General features: G+C 41.5%; 1 protein-coding gene across 2 annotated transcripts in view; it reads left to right on the top strand.

Annotated features, from left to right (window-relative positions):
• Nucleotides 1-238: 238 nt before the first annotated feature.
• The window catches only part of CMPK1 (cytidine/uridine monophosphate kinase 1), a 38,834-nt gene continuing 23,066 nt past the window's right edge, over nt 239-16,006 (top strand). Inside the window, exon 1 of one of the 2 annotated variants that reach the window (XM_064589180.1) lies at nt 239-556. In XM_064589180.1, the coding sequence (XP_064445250.1) occupies nt 386-556 (171 nt within the window). In that variant the 5' untranslated portion in view covers nt 239-385. The remainder of the gene's footprint in view (nt 557-16,006) is intronic. The other variant, XM_045897741.3, reaches the window with a different exon arrangement.

The following is a 16,006-nucleotide window of genomic DNA, read 5'->3' as shown; positions in this document are numbered from 1 at the left end:
GCCCCATTGGAATTTAAACTCCTCGCGAGCAGACAATAGGTTTCCTCTCGCGTGCGTCGCGTTGCAGACGCCAGCACAAGCCCGCCCACAAGGCGCGCGATGAAGGATCTGCGCACTGGACGAACTACCAGCGGAGGGATGAATGAGCCGGCAGAGGGGCGGGGACGAGAACAGGCGCGGGCCCGCTCGGGGGGCGCTCAAGCGCAGCCCCTGAGGGGGTAGCGGAAGCCCCGCCCCTTCCGGCCGCGGCGCGGACACCTCGGCAGCCACGGCGGCGGGGCCGCGGCGGGCGCCGACTCGGCCCGCCCTCTTCCCCCCCGCCCCGCCCCGCGCCGCCGCCGGCCGGGCCGCTGTCAGCTCTCAGCGTCGGGCCGAGACGCTGTGTATGCTGAGGCGCTGCGGCCGCAGTGTGCTGCACGTCCTGGGCCTTAGCTTCCCGCTACTGACCCGCCGGCCGCTTTTCCTCTGCCCTCACCGCCTCATGAAACCGCTGGTCGTGTTCGTCCTCGGCGGTCCCGGCGCCGGCAAGGGAACCCAGTGCGCCCGCATCGTCGAGGTGAGGCCCGGGCAGCTGGCGCGCTCCCTCGGCTTGACGGGACGCCGGGTCGGCCTGTCCCGCCGTGCCGGGCGGTCCGCGCCTCCCCCGCCCCCCCGGATCCGCGGACTACGAGTCCCGGCGACCATTGCGTCACCGGCGTGGCGGTGGTCGAGGGTCCTGAGGCGCGCGGCCTCTCGGGACTCGTAGTCCACGTCCGCCCGCCTCGGGGGTGCCCAGAATGGAGGGGGACCTCTTGGGGTCGCTTTGTTCCCGCGCCCCTCTTCCCTTAAAATTTGGGGACCAAGTTCGTCTTTAGAGTGATCTGGGAGGGGGATTCAGGAGGATCAGCTTCCGGGGACCCCCGGCGCCCGAGGTCAGAGTGTCGCTGGCTGTGAGGTGGTGGGTGAAGGCAGCAGGAGCATGGGTTCAGGTTAGAGGCAGTGCGCGCTTGCAGCTGTCTGGAGGGGAGACCGGTTTATCCACTCCGCCCCTTCCTGCAAGCCCTCTGTAAACACCAACACCTCCACTAACCTAACCCTGGTCTTAATCCTGGAAAGGAACCCCGGGGGGCAGGGTGTTGCTTAAGGTATTCTGTGATCTGCCCGGAGCACTTTTCTGACCCTGTCAATGGGCAGTACCAGCTCTAAGGCTCAGCCCGGATTCGTGTGGTCGAAAAGCCGAGGAGCAGAGTATGAGTTCAAGCTTCAACCTCTGGTCCCGCTGCCAACTCACGCTTTGTCCATGGCCAAGTCACTTCCTCTCTCCGAGTCTCCGTTGCATTCTAGACCGTAAGAGCTCTGCACCGAGATTTAAACTCAGTGTAGAATACCCCCCCCAGCTCTAAAATTGTGTTACTTTTTTTGTTGTTGCTTCATGACGCGTTAAGATTACCGGTTCAATTCTGTTAATTTTCGAAAGATAGACGTGGTTAGCTGCAGTGACACTGTGAGGAGAAAGGCTTATTGGAGAACCTGGGGAATGAAGTTGAAAGGAAAACAGGATATCTAGAAACAAGAGGCGACCAGTGGTCCTGTAAAACACCCAAACAATACCTGTAAAACTCGTGGACCACAAAAGTTTTGACCCAGAACTTCTAAAATAATGCCCTCCTCTGTTCCAGGACGTGGCTTATATTAGGGTTGGACTTTCATTCCAATCCTGTGTTTGTACAATCCACTCCTGTCCTATATTTTATTTTTTTAAAAATTTTATTTATTTGTTTGACAGAGAGAGCAAGAGCAGGAACACAAGCAGGGGGAGTGGGAGAGGGAGAAGCAGGCTTCCCGCTGACCAGGGAGCCCGATTCCTGTCCTATATTTTATTCTCTAAAGAGCATCCAAAGAAAGTCAAATGGTAACATCTACTTCACTACTGTTTTACAGCTGTATTGATAATTACTGATCATTTTTAGGAATAAAAGTGGAACTAATTCAACCAAAACCCCCGTAAATATTTTTCTTCTTGTTTTTGTTGATTCTTTTAACTTTTTAAGACAAGTGGCAATTGAATGATATCGGTGGTTTTTTTTTAATATCTGAGATGACTCTTACACGTATATAGCATAATAGGGGACAGAGAAAAGATTTCAAAGTCAAACACATATGGGTTCAAACCCTAACTCTGTCGTTTTCTTTTTTTTTTAGGGGCGCCTGGGTGGCTCAGTCGTTAAGCGCCTACCTTCGGCTCAGGTCATGATCCCAGGGTCCTGGGATCGAGCCCTGCATTGGGTTCTCTGCTCAGCGGGAAGCCTGCTTCTCCCTCTCCACTCCCCCTGCTTGTGTTCCCTCTCTTGCTGTGTCTCTCTGTCAAATAAATAAATTTTATTATTTTTTTAATTTTATTTATTTATTTGACAGAGAGCACACAACCAGGCAGAGTAGCAGGTAGGAGGGAGAGGGAGAAACAGGCTCTCCGCTGAGCAAGGAGCCGGATATGGGGCTCAATCCCAGGACCCTGGGACCATGACCTGAACCTAAGGCAGTTGCTTAACCAACTGAGCCACCCAGGTGCCCCAGATTTTTTTTTTTTTTTAAGATTTTATTTATTTGAAAGAGAATGAGAGAGAGAGAGAGAGAGCGAGTACGTGAGAGGGGGGAGGGTCAGAGGGAGAAGTAGACTCCCTGCTGAGCAGGGAGCCTGATGTGGGACTCAATCCTGGGACTCCAGGATCATGACCTGAGCCGAAGGCAGTCGCTTAACCAACTGAGCCACCCAGGCACCCCAGATTTTATTTATTTTTTAAGTAATCTCTACACCCAACCTGGGGCTTGAACTCACAACCCCTTGGTGAAGAGTTGCATGGTCTACTGACTGAGCCAGCCAGGTGCCCCCACTCCCTCCCCCCCATTTACTGTCTTCAGACCCAGGGAAGTTGTTACTTTTAGGTGGCCTTTCTCTGTGAAAAGAGAGAAATAATACCTATCTAGTATGGTATTTTTGAATATTAAATGAGGTAAAATATCTGGCACACACAGATGCAGATAATTTTTTTCTTCCATTTTAGACTTCCTGTTCTTAATTTATGAAGTTGGTTATTTCTACTTTGAAGTAATATTACTTTAAAAATTGGTTTATGACTGGGGCGCCTGGGTGGCTCAGTTGGTTAAGCGACTGCCTTCGGCTCAGGTCATGATCCTGGAGTCCCGGGATCGAGTCCCGCATCGGGCTCCCTGCTCGGCGGGGGGTCTGCTTCTCCCTCTGACCCTCCTCCCTCTCATGCTCTCTGTCTCTCATTCTCTCTGTCTCAAATAAATAAATAAATAAAATCTTAAAAAAAAAATGGTTTATGACTGCTATATTTGAATGCATTTAAATATTTTGTTTCTGAATCATAATGTGGCTTTAAATATCCACACCCAAACTAATAATACTCAAATTACTCCACTGCTTTAAAAATAATCTATACATTCTGTAACTAGTATTTATTCTTTACTCTGTTCAGTAATGGCTAATAATGTTTTAAACCTGTTAATTATCAACTATAAGATTTCCATGATTAAATGTTTCATAATGTATTATTCTTTAATATTTTGGCAGTTATATAAGCTTAAATTGTTTTAAACTGTCATCTTCTTTAATGAAAATCATTGCTCTTGATTCCAGTTGCTGTAAACAATTAAATTGATTTCTACAAATTCCAAATAGCTTATAATTTAGCAATTGCTATCTCCGAGCTGACTAAACAATGGAATGTCCACAACAGTTAAGTCAGAAGTTTTTTTTTTACTCCTCCTGAGTCTTTTGAGATTTTATTTATTTGACAGAGAGAGAGATACAGTGAGAGAGGGAACACAAGCAGGGGGAGTGGGAGAGGGAGAAGCAGACTCCCCGCCAAGCAGGGAACCTGATGCGGGGCTTGATCCCAGGACCCTGGGATCATGACCTGAACTGAAGGCAGATGCTTAACGACTGAGCCACCCAAGCGCCCCTCCTCGTGAGTGTTTTGTATTTTGACTCAATTTTTATTTCATAGGCAAATAGAAACTGAATCCTAAACAATTGTAATTTGGGGGACTAAGTTTTTTTCTGTAGGGAAAAAGTTCTGTAACTCAAGGTTAAATTCCCTATCATGCCGATGCTAATTTAGCTCACAGGGTACCTGAAATATGGCTGAAATAAAATTTGGGGAGGTGGGGAATTACATTGATTTCCAACTCAGGCTGCCAGAAGTACCTATTTGGACCTGGCTATAGAATCTGAGAATATCTGGCCCTCCAGTGTCCTGGGGCATTGCAGTTAGTTATGAGCGTATAACGGGAGGGAAGCTGGTTTGTATGTATATATGTGTTTATTTATGTATTATCTCTTTCTTTTCTCTCTTCCCTCTCTTCCCTCCCTCTCTTCTTTCCTTCCTTCAGGTGAGTTGTACCTCTGCTACTTACTCTCCCAGACCTTGAGGAAGAAAAGGCAAATCTGATACAGTATTTTGAAAGTGTTCTGAACTGGGATGGGAGAATTTGAGGGAGATTTGGGTGTTGACTTCGCCCATTTACTTGTACTGGTCTTCCTCAGTTTTGTTTTATTTTCTAATTGTTTCTACGTCTGTGTCGTCTTGTACTCAATTTGTTTTTGAAAATTAGCAGTTTTCCAAATCAGTGCAATCCTTTCAGAGTTAAGTGCTTAGAGTTATTGTGGAATAACTTGTTACTAAAAAATCGTGGGGATACTCTTTCATTTTTTTAATTTCTAAAATTAAGCTTTATTTATATTGTTTTGGCTCAAGAAAAATAATGGTGCCATAATCTAAATTTTTCTTTCACAATAACCACAATTTTGCATGTGTTAGCTGGAAGGATATTTAAACCTCCCCTCTCTCTTTTTTTTTTTTTAAGATTTTTTATTTATTCATTTGGGACAGAAATACAGAGAGAGAGAGCATGAGCAGGAGAGGGATAGGGAGAAGCAGACTTCTTTTTTTTTTTTTTTTAAAGATTTTATTTATTTATTTGACAGAGAGAGACACAGCGAGAGAGGGAACACAAGCAGGGGGAGTGGGAAAGGGAGAAGCAGGCTTCCTGCAGAGCAGGGAGCCCGATGCGGGTCTTGATCTCAGGACCCTGAGATCATGACCTGAGCCGAAGGCAGTCGCTTAACAGACTGAGCCACCCAGGCGCCCCGAGAAGCAGACTTCTTGCTGAGCTGGGAGCCCACTCCAGGCTGGATCATAGGACCTGGAGATCATGACCTGAGCAGATGGCAGATTCTCAACCATCTGAGCCACCCAGGCGCCCCTTAAACCTCCTCTCTTTTAAAGATTTGCTTACATAAACAAATTATGTTGAAGCTTATCTCAATGCCAGATTGCTTTCTTTAGTACCCCAAAAGCATTCTTGTCATCTTCTGTGTCATAAGTTTCTCCAGGGACTATATGGGTAACTCATACTTTGTATGGTCTTCCTACCTACTATGCTTAGAACTTTTGGGATGGTATTAACTTCAAGCATGTAGAAATCAGAAAATTGATTTTATTTGCCTTAGTGTTTCTAGTGCTGAACATTGTGCCTGGCACATAGTAAAGGCTTAATAAGTATTTTTTGAATCAGTGGTTTTAGAGGACACTAGTTTGTACTAAGTTGTAAAAAAGTTTTAAAAATTTGGTCCCCAGGGGGCGCCCAAGTAGCAGTTAGCTCTCCCAGTTTCAGGACAGAAATGCTTGAATGAGACCTAGCTCTGTCATACTCAGATTTCTTATGTAACACTTCTGCTTACTCTCAGTGAATAAATGGTATGGTTGTGAAAATCTGCTGAGTATTCTAAAATATCCAAGCTCCTGATTATAAATCCCCAAAGCAGATTATGGCTTATAGAAGAAACTTGATAGGAAGATCCACTGAACATTAAGCTTGTTTAAGAATAGGCCTTTCTCTCCTTTTGGTGGGATAGGATAGAGTAAGAGAGGTTTTTTTAATAATAGAAAGTTTAAATTATCTGTAAAAGAGATAGTCCGCAGAATTCTTGACTCTTCTGCAGTACTACCTTTTTATTAAAGGTGGTTGTAACTTAGAATTTTTTTTTTTTTTTTTTTTGGTTAAGAACTTGTAGAAGGGGAGAATATATTGAGATATTACTATCATTACTTTTGAAAACTTCCTTTTTTTTTTTTCCTTTCTGTTTTTAATTACAAAAGTAATACATACTTGGTTGGGAAAAGTAAAATCTCTTCTAATTCTGATGTCACTCATATTGGCTGTCTAGTTTTAACTGCTTCCATGTCTCTTTCTCGATATTCTTAGAAATAAAAATGCCAGTGTATATATATTTTTTTACCTCCAGATGGGATTCTTCTATTTTCTACTGAATGTATCATGGATATCCTTTCAGGTCTTTACATATAGATTTAATTCATTCCTTTTTTTTTTTCTTTAAAGATTTTATTATTAGAGAGCTTGAGCTTGAGAGAGAGCTGGAGCAGGGGGGAGGGGCAGAGGCAGAAGCAGACTCCCCCCTGAGCAGGGAGCCCTAGGCAGGACTCCATCCCAGGACTCTGAGATCATGACTTGAGCCAAGGCAGACGCTTAATGGACTGAGCCACCCAGGCACCTGATTTAATTCATTCTTATTAGTAGCTGTAGAATATTCCATAATATACATGTTCTATAGCATGGTTGTACCATTCCCCTATTGATGGACATTCAGGATAGTCTCCAGGAATTGTTTTGCTATTGCAAACAGTACTTCAGAAAACTTCCTTGTAAATATAACATTGCATATGGATACTGTTTTTGTAAGTAAAGTCCCTAAAAAGGAGGATTGTTGAGTCAACATTTTTTAATTTTAATTGATAATTGTCAGAATACTTTTCAAAAACATTATACTTACTACATTTCTGTCAGCAGTGTATGGTTCTTTATTAGCACGGGATGGTTATCAGTCACTTTAATTTTTGCAAACTTGTAAATCTCCTTTCTAAAATTTTTCTGAGTAAATTCCTCATTTTTTCCAGTAAGTCCACAAAGGTGAAAAGGCATTATTTATTTATTTATTTATTTATTTATTTAGAGATTTTTATTTATTTATTCCTAAGAGACAGAGAGAGAGAGGCAGAGGGAGAAGCAGGTTCCCTACTGAGCAGGGAGCCCAATGCGGGACTCGATCCCAGGACTCTGGGATCATGACCTGAGCCGAAGGCAGACGCTTAACCATCTGAGCCACCCAGGCAGTCAAGGCATAATTTAAAAAATTTCCTTTTACTTGTCATTTATTCAGAAAACAGTTTTTTGTGAGCTAGGCACTGTGATTGTTGCTGAGATGAATAAAGCACAGATCCTGCTGTTGAAAGCTTTTAGTTAGTGTGGAGGCAAGAAAGTTAATTGGTGACTACATAGAGTGGTAAGTTCTATGATACAAATGTACTAAATATACCATTTAGATAAGGGACATTTAAATTTCAGTCCAGTGGGTCAGGGAGGTCTTCCCAGGGTAGGTGATATGTCTGAACTCAGTTTTGAGGGACAGTAGGAAAGAAGCAGCTGGGAGATGTGGGGGAATAGAGCACACTTAAAACAGAGTTACCCTTGAATATGGTGATTGGAGATTTCATTTCTGAGAAAAGCCTAGTGAGAGTAAACCTATATGAGGTTGACCCAGAAAACACTTCCTGAGTGCAGACTGTGCTGTTATCTGTGTATGGGGGTATAGGCTTCTAGGGGCTTTCGATTTAGTAAAGATAGATAATACACTTAATAGAATTTTATGAGAAAAGATAATGAAAAACTTTTGCAAATATTCAAGTTTAACATTCCATTGTTTTCTTTCTTTTTTAAAGATCTTATTTATTTATTTGACAGAGAGAGACACAGAGAGGAAACACAAGCAGGGGGAGTGGGAGAGGAAGAAGCAGGCTTCCCGCCAAGCAGGGAGCCTGATGTGGGATCATGACCTGAGCTGAAGAAGGCTCCCCTAACATTACATTGTTTTAAAACTGTTTATCTTGTAGTTTTGCTTTCTGAACTGTATTGTAATGTCTTCAAGGGTGGGGACTCTGTCTTTTACTCCTCCTACCTGGTGTTTGAAATGCTTGCTCATCTTTAAGATCTTAGCTTACAGAGATTCCCAGACGTCTCAGTTCATGGTGCCCTTAGTGCTCAGTAATTTTTTTCGCAACTAAATAAGTTATATTTGTTAAGTAATTAGATCTGAACAATACTTAGGTATTTTCAAACAACGTGTGATCTTTGTCCATAGCTCCCACACCTCCCAAAACCCTTGGAATTTCCCCAGTGTTGAGAGTTAGAAAAGTGTTTCTTGTTATGTTAATGAGGTGGGAGGGGGTGCTGGTTGACAGGAAAACCAACTGTTGGTTCAGAGGTGTGGAACGTTCAGTCTCACCCCTCCCCCTCACCTCCAGGGAGGGGAGTGAGCCGGATGTTTACTCAATTGCCAATGGCCAATGATTTAATCAATCAAGACTATGTCTTGAAGCTTCCAAAAATGAGGACGGGGTTCAGAGAGCTTCTGGGTTGGTGAAAGATTCAGGGGGAGACACTTGTCTGGAGAAGCATTAAAGCTCTGTGCCCTTGTGCTATGCATATATCTAGCTGTTCCTGAGTTATATCCTCTTTATAGTAAACCAGTGATATAGAAAGTAAAATGTTTCTCAGAGTTTTGTGAGCCATTCTAGCAAATTAATCAAACCCAAAGAGGGGGTCTTGGGGCCCTCTAATTTATAGCCAGTTGGTCAGAAGTACAGGCAATACCTTGGACATGGGACTGGGCTCTGAAGTGGTGATGGTGGGGGGCAGTCTTTTAGAACCAAACCTTTAACCTGTGGAAGCTGACCATATCTCTGGGTAAATAGTGTCAGAATTGAGTTGAATTTTCACACACTCTGCTGGTGTTCTGAGAATTGTGTAAGGGGATCCTGTCCCTCAAGTTGGAATTGGGTCCGGGAACCCCAAAGACTACCCCATTAGACCATAAACTCCATATCGGTGGAGAACCCTGAATTTCTGATTTACTCTCATATTTTTAGTGCCCAGCACAATGTCTGGCATAAATTGATGCTCAGTGAACATTTAAGTAGATTTTTTTTTTTTTAAAGATTTATTTATTTATTTGAGAGAGAGAATGAGAGAGAGCACATGAGAGGGGGGAGGGTCAGAGGGAGAAGCAGACTCCTTGCCGAGCAGGGAGCCCGATGCGGGACTCGATCCCGGGACTCCAGGATCGTGACCTGAGCGGAAGGCAGTCGCTTAACCAACTGAGCCACCCAGGCGCCCCATTTAAATAGATTTTGAAGCCATTCAGATCTGGGTTCCTGCCCCTTGGTGAGTTACTTAAATTTTTGCTTTTTTAGTTTCTTCCACTGAAAATTTGGGATGTTAATTTACTTTTCATGGTGATTATGAGGTTTAACCAAAAATGTCTGGCAGAGTGCCTAATACATGTTATTATTATTTCATATATGTTAGCACCCCCCCCACACACTTTTGCCTACTCTGTGCTTAGCCATAAATAGTCAATGAAGGAAATGCTTTGAGCAGTGTAAGTAGCTATACTTTGGGTACATTTTGGTACAAGTAGCTACATTCTTAGTCATTAGACTGAAGAGAAATTGAACTGAAAGGATATGAATTAATGTCAAAGTGTCATACCTATGTATTGTCTGTTAGGCAATATGTAGAGTTCAGATTCTAGAGTCAGACTGCCTGGGTTTGGTTTTCATCCTAACACCTACTGTGTGTATGACTTGAGCCAAGTCATTTAATCTCTCTGGGCTTAAATTTCTTCATCTGTAAAATGGGAATAATAATATATAGTATCTACCTCATGGGGTGGTGTGCAGATTAAATGAGCTAATATATGTAAAGTTCTTAGAGCGGTGCCAGGCCCGTGGTATATCATACATAAATGTTAGCTGTTTTTATTATTATCATCATCTTTTTATATGTTAATTTTATATGTCCCCCTCCCTCATCTGCTTTCTTTGACTTGATTGAGATGCCTACCCCCATTTACTCCCTCCTACTTTGGTAGCTATACAGTCTGTTTTTAGTGTTTGCCCTAGAAATTTTAAGCATACATGTTATTTAAGTCTAATGTTGATTAATATTTTTACTTCCCCCCAACAATAGAAATACCTTAGGATGCTTAAATACTATAGTGATTTTTTAAATCCCTACAAATGACGTGTTAATGTTTTATAGCAATGATGTAATGTTTGTGTAGAATAACTCACATGTATACCAGTTTGTCTATTCACCATTTGTTTTTGCATCTCAGAATTTCCTTCTTTTTTCCTTAACAAGTTTCTTTAATCTGTATGGGCTTGTGGTTAGGAATTGTTGCTGTTTTCTCTGCATGGTGGGTTCTCTTTTCTAGTAGCCACTAAGAATATCATCCTTTTGGGGTTATGACTTTTTAGCTCTTTGATCTGACCTCCAAACCTATTTAGGCCTCAGTCTTTTCCCTCTTTCCCCAGTCTGTGGGCCATTAAATCCCAGGTTCTAGCCATCAGAAATTTAGGGGTGGGGAAAGACCCTAGGGCAGCCACAACTCTAACATGCACTCACTCTAGATTTGTGCATCCTCAGTTTAGCTAAATCTGAGTTACTCCTTTAATTTTCTGCCAGCTCAGTCATGCATTGAAAAATAATATATATATATGTATGTATGTATACAGGGTGCCTGGCTGGCTTAGTCAGTAGAGCATGAGATTCTTGATCTCGGGGTCATGAGTTTGAGCCCCACATTGGGTGTAGAGATTACTTAAGAGAATAAAGAAAAAATATTATAAAAAGTACTCCATTTGGGGTGCCTGGCTGGCTCAATGGGTGGAGCATGTGGCTCTTGATCTTCGGGTTGTGGGTTCAGGCCCCATGTTGGATATAGAGATTATTTTAGAATGAAATCTTAAAAAATACACACACACACACACACTCACACATATCTAACTACATGGGTTTGCTATGCAGGGAGGAGTTTCTCTGAATGTACATGTATATCCTACCCCCAAGAAAATTAGATGCCTCTACCTAAGTCTTAGCTCAGAGTGCCTCTTCAATATCCGTTCTTTCCCTTATCCTTACTCTCTTTGAAATCTACTTGATGTACACCCTTTGGGTTAAAGTTTCAGTAACAGTAATGGGTTAATCTAAATACCACATTCTAGTTAAGATTCTGATGGGGAGAGGACTTCATTCCCTGAGGACCTCCCAAAGTCATGTAGGAGTACAGTATTTTTTCTAATGGTTGTCCTGAATTGAAATTCAGAGCACTTCAGAGAAGTTCTCTAGTAGTGGGACTTTTAGATCAGGTAAGAGAGAAGGGGTGGGCATGGGTGATAACCGTCTTATTCTTCATGTCATGTTGGCCTAATCATACCGACTCTTGTTAACCTTAAAGCTGATACCAGTTGCCTTTGAAAATGTATTTGCTCTAACATTTCTGTTGCTTTAACCTGGCAAATCAAGAACATTTTTAGACTAAACATGTGATAAGAGCATCTAGAATTTAATAGAGATTTGAGTGGATGTATTGTTTGCCAACAGTTTTATGCTGCCTGGTAAATAAAGCTAACAAAACATTACTTTGGTAAAGGAAAAAACACCAGTTGTTACCTACCATTCTCAGAAACTTTCACTTTGAAGCACTGGGTCCCATGAATTGCTTTCTATGCCTGGTTTCCATGTCTTTTCCAGAAGACCCATAAGTTGGTTTTATTCATCATTAGGTTATATCTTATATCAACAAACAATTAAATATGCTTAACTTGGGGCTATACAAAAGACTGCTTCCCTGCCCCCTGTCTGTTTGGAACTTCTATCATATATTTGTCACTGGTGTGTGCCACTGGAAAGTATTATGTGTTTAATTTAACCCATAAGATTTACCTTTATAATTACGTATGGTTTAGGTAGATAACATGAATTAATATTTTCTTGGTGTCTACAGGGAGTAGAGAGACAGCCCAGAGGCTTTGATTATGTGATTGGGAATTGACTTAATGGCTAACATAGGTTTTTATATAGTGGACAATTTTATTTGCCACTTATTTAGTGATTATGGGGTGAGGCAGGTGGCAAGTGGAAGTGGTAACGTGTCAGAAGCGGTAGTGGTGTCAAAAGGCAAGAAGTGAAGCAGGGATGATCAGAACCTGGCTGAACGGTAGATAGGCCAAATATGCCTGGCTCTTTGCGTGTGGATAAAGTTCTCCTCTCATCCCATGGGATACGACCGAATGATAAAGTGCATCAACTCTGAGTTTCCTTTTTAATTTCTACCAGCAGATTCTGTTATTTAAAGGCAGTAAGTAGCTTGAAGGTGAAAAACTGTCTCTAGGCCTGTCACGTAGGAATTGCCCCAGATGCCCACTGTGGATTAATAGTCAGACTTGGGTTCAAGTGCTGGTTTCCTCTCCACTAACTGGCAGATCGGTTTATCTCAATGTTCCCTTTTGTAAAAGGAGAGGTATAGAAGTAGATGGTCTTGCCAACTCTGAAACAAATCTGTATCCCAGGACTTCAGTATTAGATAGCATGTAATCCAGTGTAGTCACACTCAGAGGCAAATTATCCAGTTGCCATGAATATGTATACCTTCTGTGCCATTCTGTGCTGTATGAATTGTGAGCGTCAAGGAATTGTATTTAATAAATTCCTGTGTATTTCATGTTTACATAGAGCTTTAGGCTGGTAACAAAGAATGTGTAAGGTGGGAAAAGGAATAGCTTTCTGAAATAGAATTGTGTATGTATGTATTTTTTTAATTACAAATATGTAAGAATTGGGGTATTAGGACCAACTTTCTTACAATATAGCATAGAATTAGAAAGCATGTAGACTTTGAAGTTAGATGTTGGTTTGAATCTCAGTCTACCACCTACAGCTGTATTCGCTAACTTTTCTGATTCTGTATCTTTATTTGTAAAGTGATGATAATGCCAATCTCACTGGGTTGTTAGGAAGATGAAATGAGGTGATGCTTCTACAGTGTTCAGCACAGTACATGATACTGAGTGTATAGGTGGTAACATTTATTACTTTAGAAAAGATCTGTAGGAAAGAGATCAAAAGTAATTTGGATAAAAGTAGTTTTGGGAAGCACTATATTCTCATTGTTGGCTGTAACATAAAGTGATTGCTCGTACTGATCAGTTTATAAATTTTAGAAAATCTGGTACAGTATTTAGAGTCTATGGAATATGAAAGATCTTTGTACTTGGAGAAAATATTTGGAGTTAGCTTACATTTAAAAATCCTAGAAAGGGTGAGTGGATTTAAGGAAGTTTATAGCATAAATGCTATTTATATTCAAAATAGATTATTAGATGCCAAATGGAGCTAATGACCTAATGATGGGTTAAGTGTCATAAGCTAATACTATATATATATATATATATATATACTTTAAATGTCCTGTTATTAAAGATGTGCATATTTCTTATTTTGATTACTTTTTTATTATGCAAGTAGTATAGACACATTATTCAAAATTCAGAAAATAAAGATACATAAAAATAAGAATACAGGGGCTCGTGGGTGGCTCAGTCAGTTAAACATCTGCCTTTGGCTCAAGTCATGATCTCAGGGTCCTGGGATCAAGCCCCACATTGGGCTCCTCACTCAGAGGGCAGTCTGCTTGTCCCTCTCCCTCTGCCCCTACCCCCGCTCATGCTTTCTCTTCTCTCTCTCAAATAAATAAAATCTTTAAAAAAAAGGGGGGGGGCACCTGTGTGGCTCAGTCTGTTAAGCATCTGCCTTCGGCTCAGGTCATGATCTCAGGGTCCTGGGATCAAGCCCCACATTGGGTTCCCTGCTCGGCAGGAAGCCTGCTTTTCCCTCTCCCACTCCCCCTGCTTGTGTTCCCTCTCTACTGTCTCTGTCTGTCAAAAAATAAATAAAATCTTTAAAAAAAAAAAAAAGTATAAAAATTACCAGTGATCTTACCATCCAGAGAAAGCTACCATCAATCACTATTTTTGGGCATATTCTTCCAGACATTTTTTTTTTTTTTTTTTTTAGTAGGCTCATGCTATCTGGAAGCCTGCTTTTTCACTTATAATATCATAAACATATTACTGTGTTAATAAATATACTTTTATCATATAATCTATATAACAATATACAGTATAGATTAGATATGTTATATAATTGCCTATTTTGGAAATTTTGTTGTTCGTGATTTTTCAGAAATTGTATTTTTTTTTAAAGATTTTTATTTCAGAGAGAGAGAGGAGGGAGAGCGTGCACGCATGAGCAGGGGGAGGGGAAGGGGCAGAGGGAGAAGCAGACTCCCTGCTGAGCAGGGAGCCCAGTGCAGGGCTTGATTCCAGGACCCCGGGATCATGACCTGAGCTGAAGGCAGACGCCTAACCAACTGAGCCACCCAGGCGCCCCTGTATTCTGTTTTTTTTTTTTAAATAACTTCATTGAAATATAATTTCCATACCAAACGATTCACCCATTTGAAGTGTATAATTCAGTGGTTTTGGTATATTGCATTGTTAATTTTTTTAAATTGTGGTAAAATACAACTAAGATTTCTCATTTTAAGTGTACAGTTGAGCAGCATTAATCACATTCATCACATACATTGTGCAGCTGTCACCACTTTTCTAAAACTTCTTTGATACACAAACAGAAACTGTGCCATATAGAGATAAGTTCCCATTCCTCCCTTTTCCCAGTCCCTGTTAACCTCTGATCTACTTTCTCCCTTTATGAATTTGCCTATCTTGGGTTCTTCATACAAGTGGAATCACAATATTTGTCTTGTTGTATCTAGCTTATTTCGCTTAGCATACTGTTTTCAAGGTTCATACACATTAGCATGTGTCAGAACTTTCTTCCTTTTTATGGCTAATGTTTCATAGTATGAATATCATATTTTGTTTATCCATTTATCGGTTGTGGGACAGGGCTGCTTCCACCTTTTGGCTATTGTGAATAATGCTGCAGTGAACATTGGCATACAAGCATCTGTTTGAGTCTCTGTTTTGAATTCTTTTGGGTATATAGCTGGGAATATAATTGCTGGGTCATATGATGAGTTTCTCAACTTGTTGAGGAACTGCCAAACTGTTTTCCACAGTGGCTGTTAAGATTTTACTTTCCCATCAGTGTGTGAGGGTTCCAATTTCTTCACATCCTTACCAACACTTAATTATTTTTGGTTTAATTATAACCATCCTAGTAATGTGAAGTGGGATCTCATTGTGGTTTTGATCTGTATTTCCCTAATGACTAGCATGAGCATCTTTCCTGGACTTGTCGGTCATTTGTGTATCTTTGGAGAAATGTCTATTCAAGTCTTTGACCCATTTATTAATTGAGTTGTCTTTTTGTTGTTCAGTTATAGGAGTTCTTTATTCTAGATATTAAGAAGACTTTGTCAGATAGATGATATGCAAACATTTTATGTTTAACCTTTTGAGGAACTGCTTGACTTTCTCAAAGTGGCTGCACCATTTTACATTCCTACCTACCGGGTGTAAGGGTTCCAATTTCTTGACGTACTGGCCAACACTTCTTATTTGTTTTTTTCATTCGTTTGTTTGTTTGTTTTAAAGATTTTATTTATTTGTCAGAGAGAGAGCACAAGCAGGGGGAGCAGCAGGCAGGAGGAGAGGGAGAAGTAGGCTCCCTGCTGAGCAAGGAACCCCGATGTGGGACTCGATCCCAGACCCTGGGATCATGACCTGAGCTGAAGGCAGACGCTTAACCGACTGAACCACCCAGGCGTCCCTGTTTTGTTTTTTTAATAGCTATCCCAGTGGGTGTGAAGTGGTATCTTACTGTGGTTTTGATTTGCATTTCCCTAGTGACTAATGATGTTGAGGAACTTTCCCATATTTACCAGGCATTTGTTTTGTTTTGTTTTATCTTTTTTTAAAATATTTTATTTATTTATTTGACAGAGAGAGACATAGTGAGAGAGTGAACACAGCAGGGGGAGTGGGAGAGGGAGAAGCAGGCTTCCCGCCGAGCGGGGAGCCCGATGCGGGGCTCGATCCCAGGACCCTGGGATCAT

This window comes from Mirounga angustirostris, unplaced genomic scaffold, assembly GCF_029215605.1.
Source record: "Mirounga angustirostris isolate CCGP_5_RB_7025 unplaced genomic scaffold, mMirAng1.0.hap1 SCAF_4, whole genome shotgun sequence".
NCBI lineage: Eukaryota > Metazoa > Chordata > Mammalia > Carnivora > Phocidae > Mirounga > Mirounga angustirostris.
This window is presented reverse-complemented; position numbering and strand designations above follow the sequence as displayed.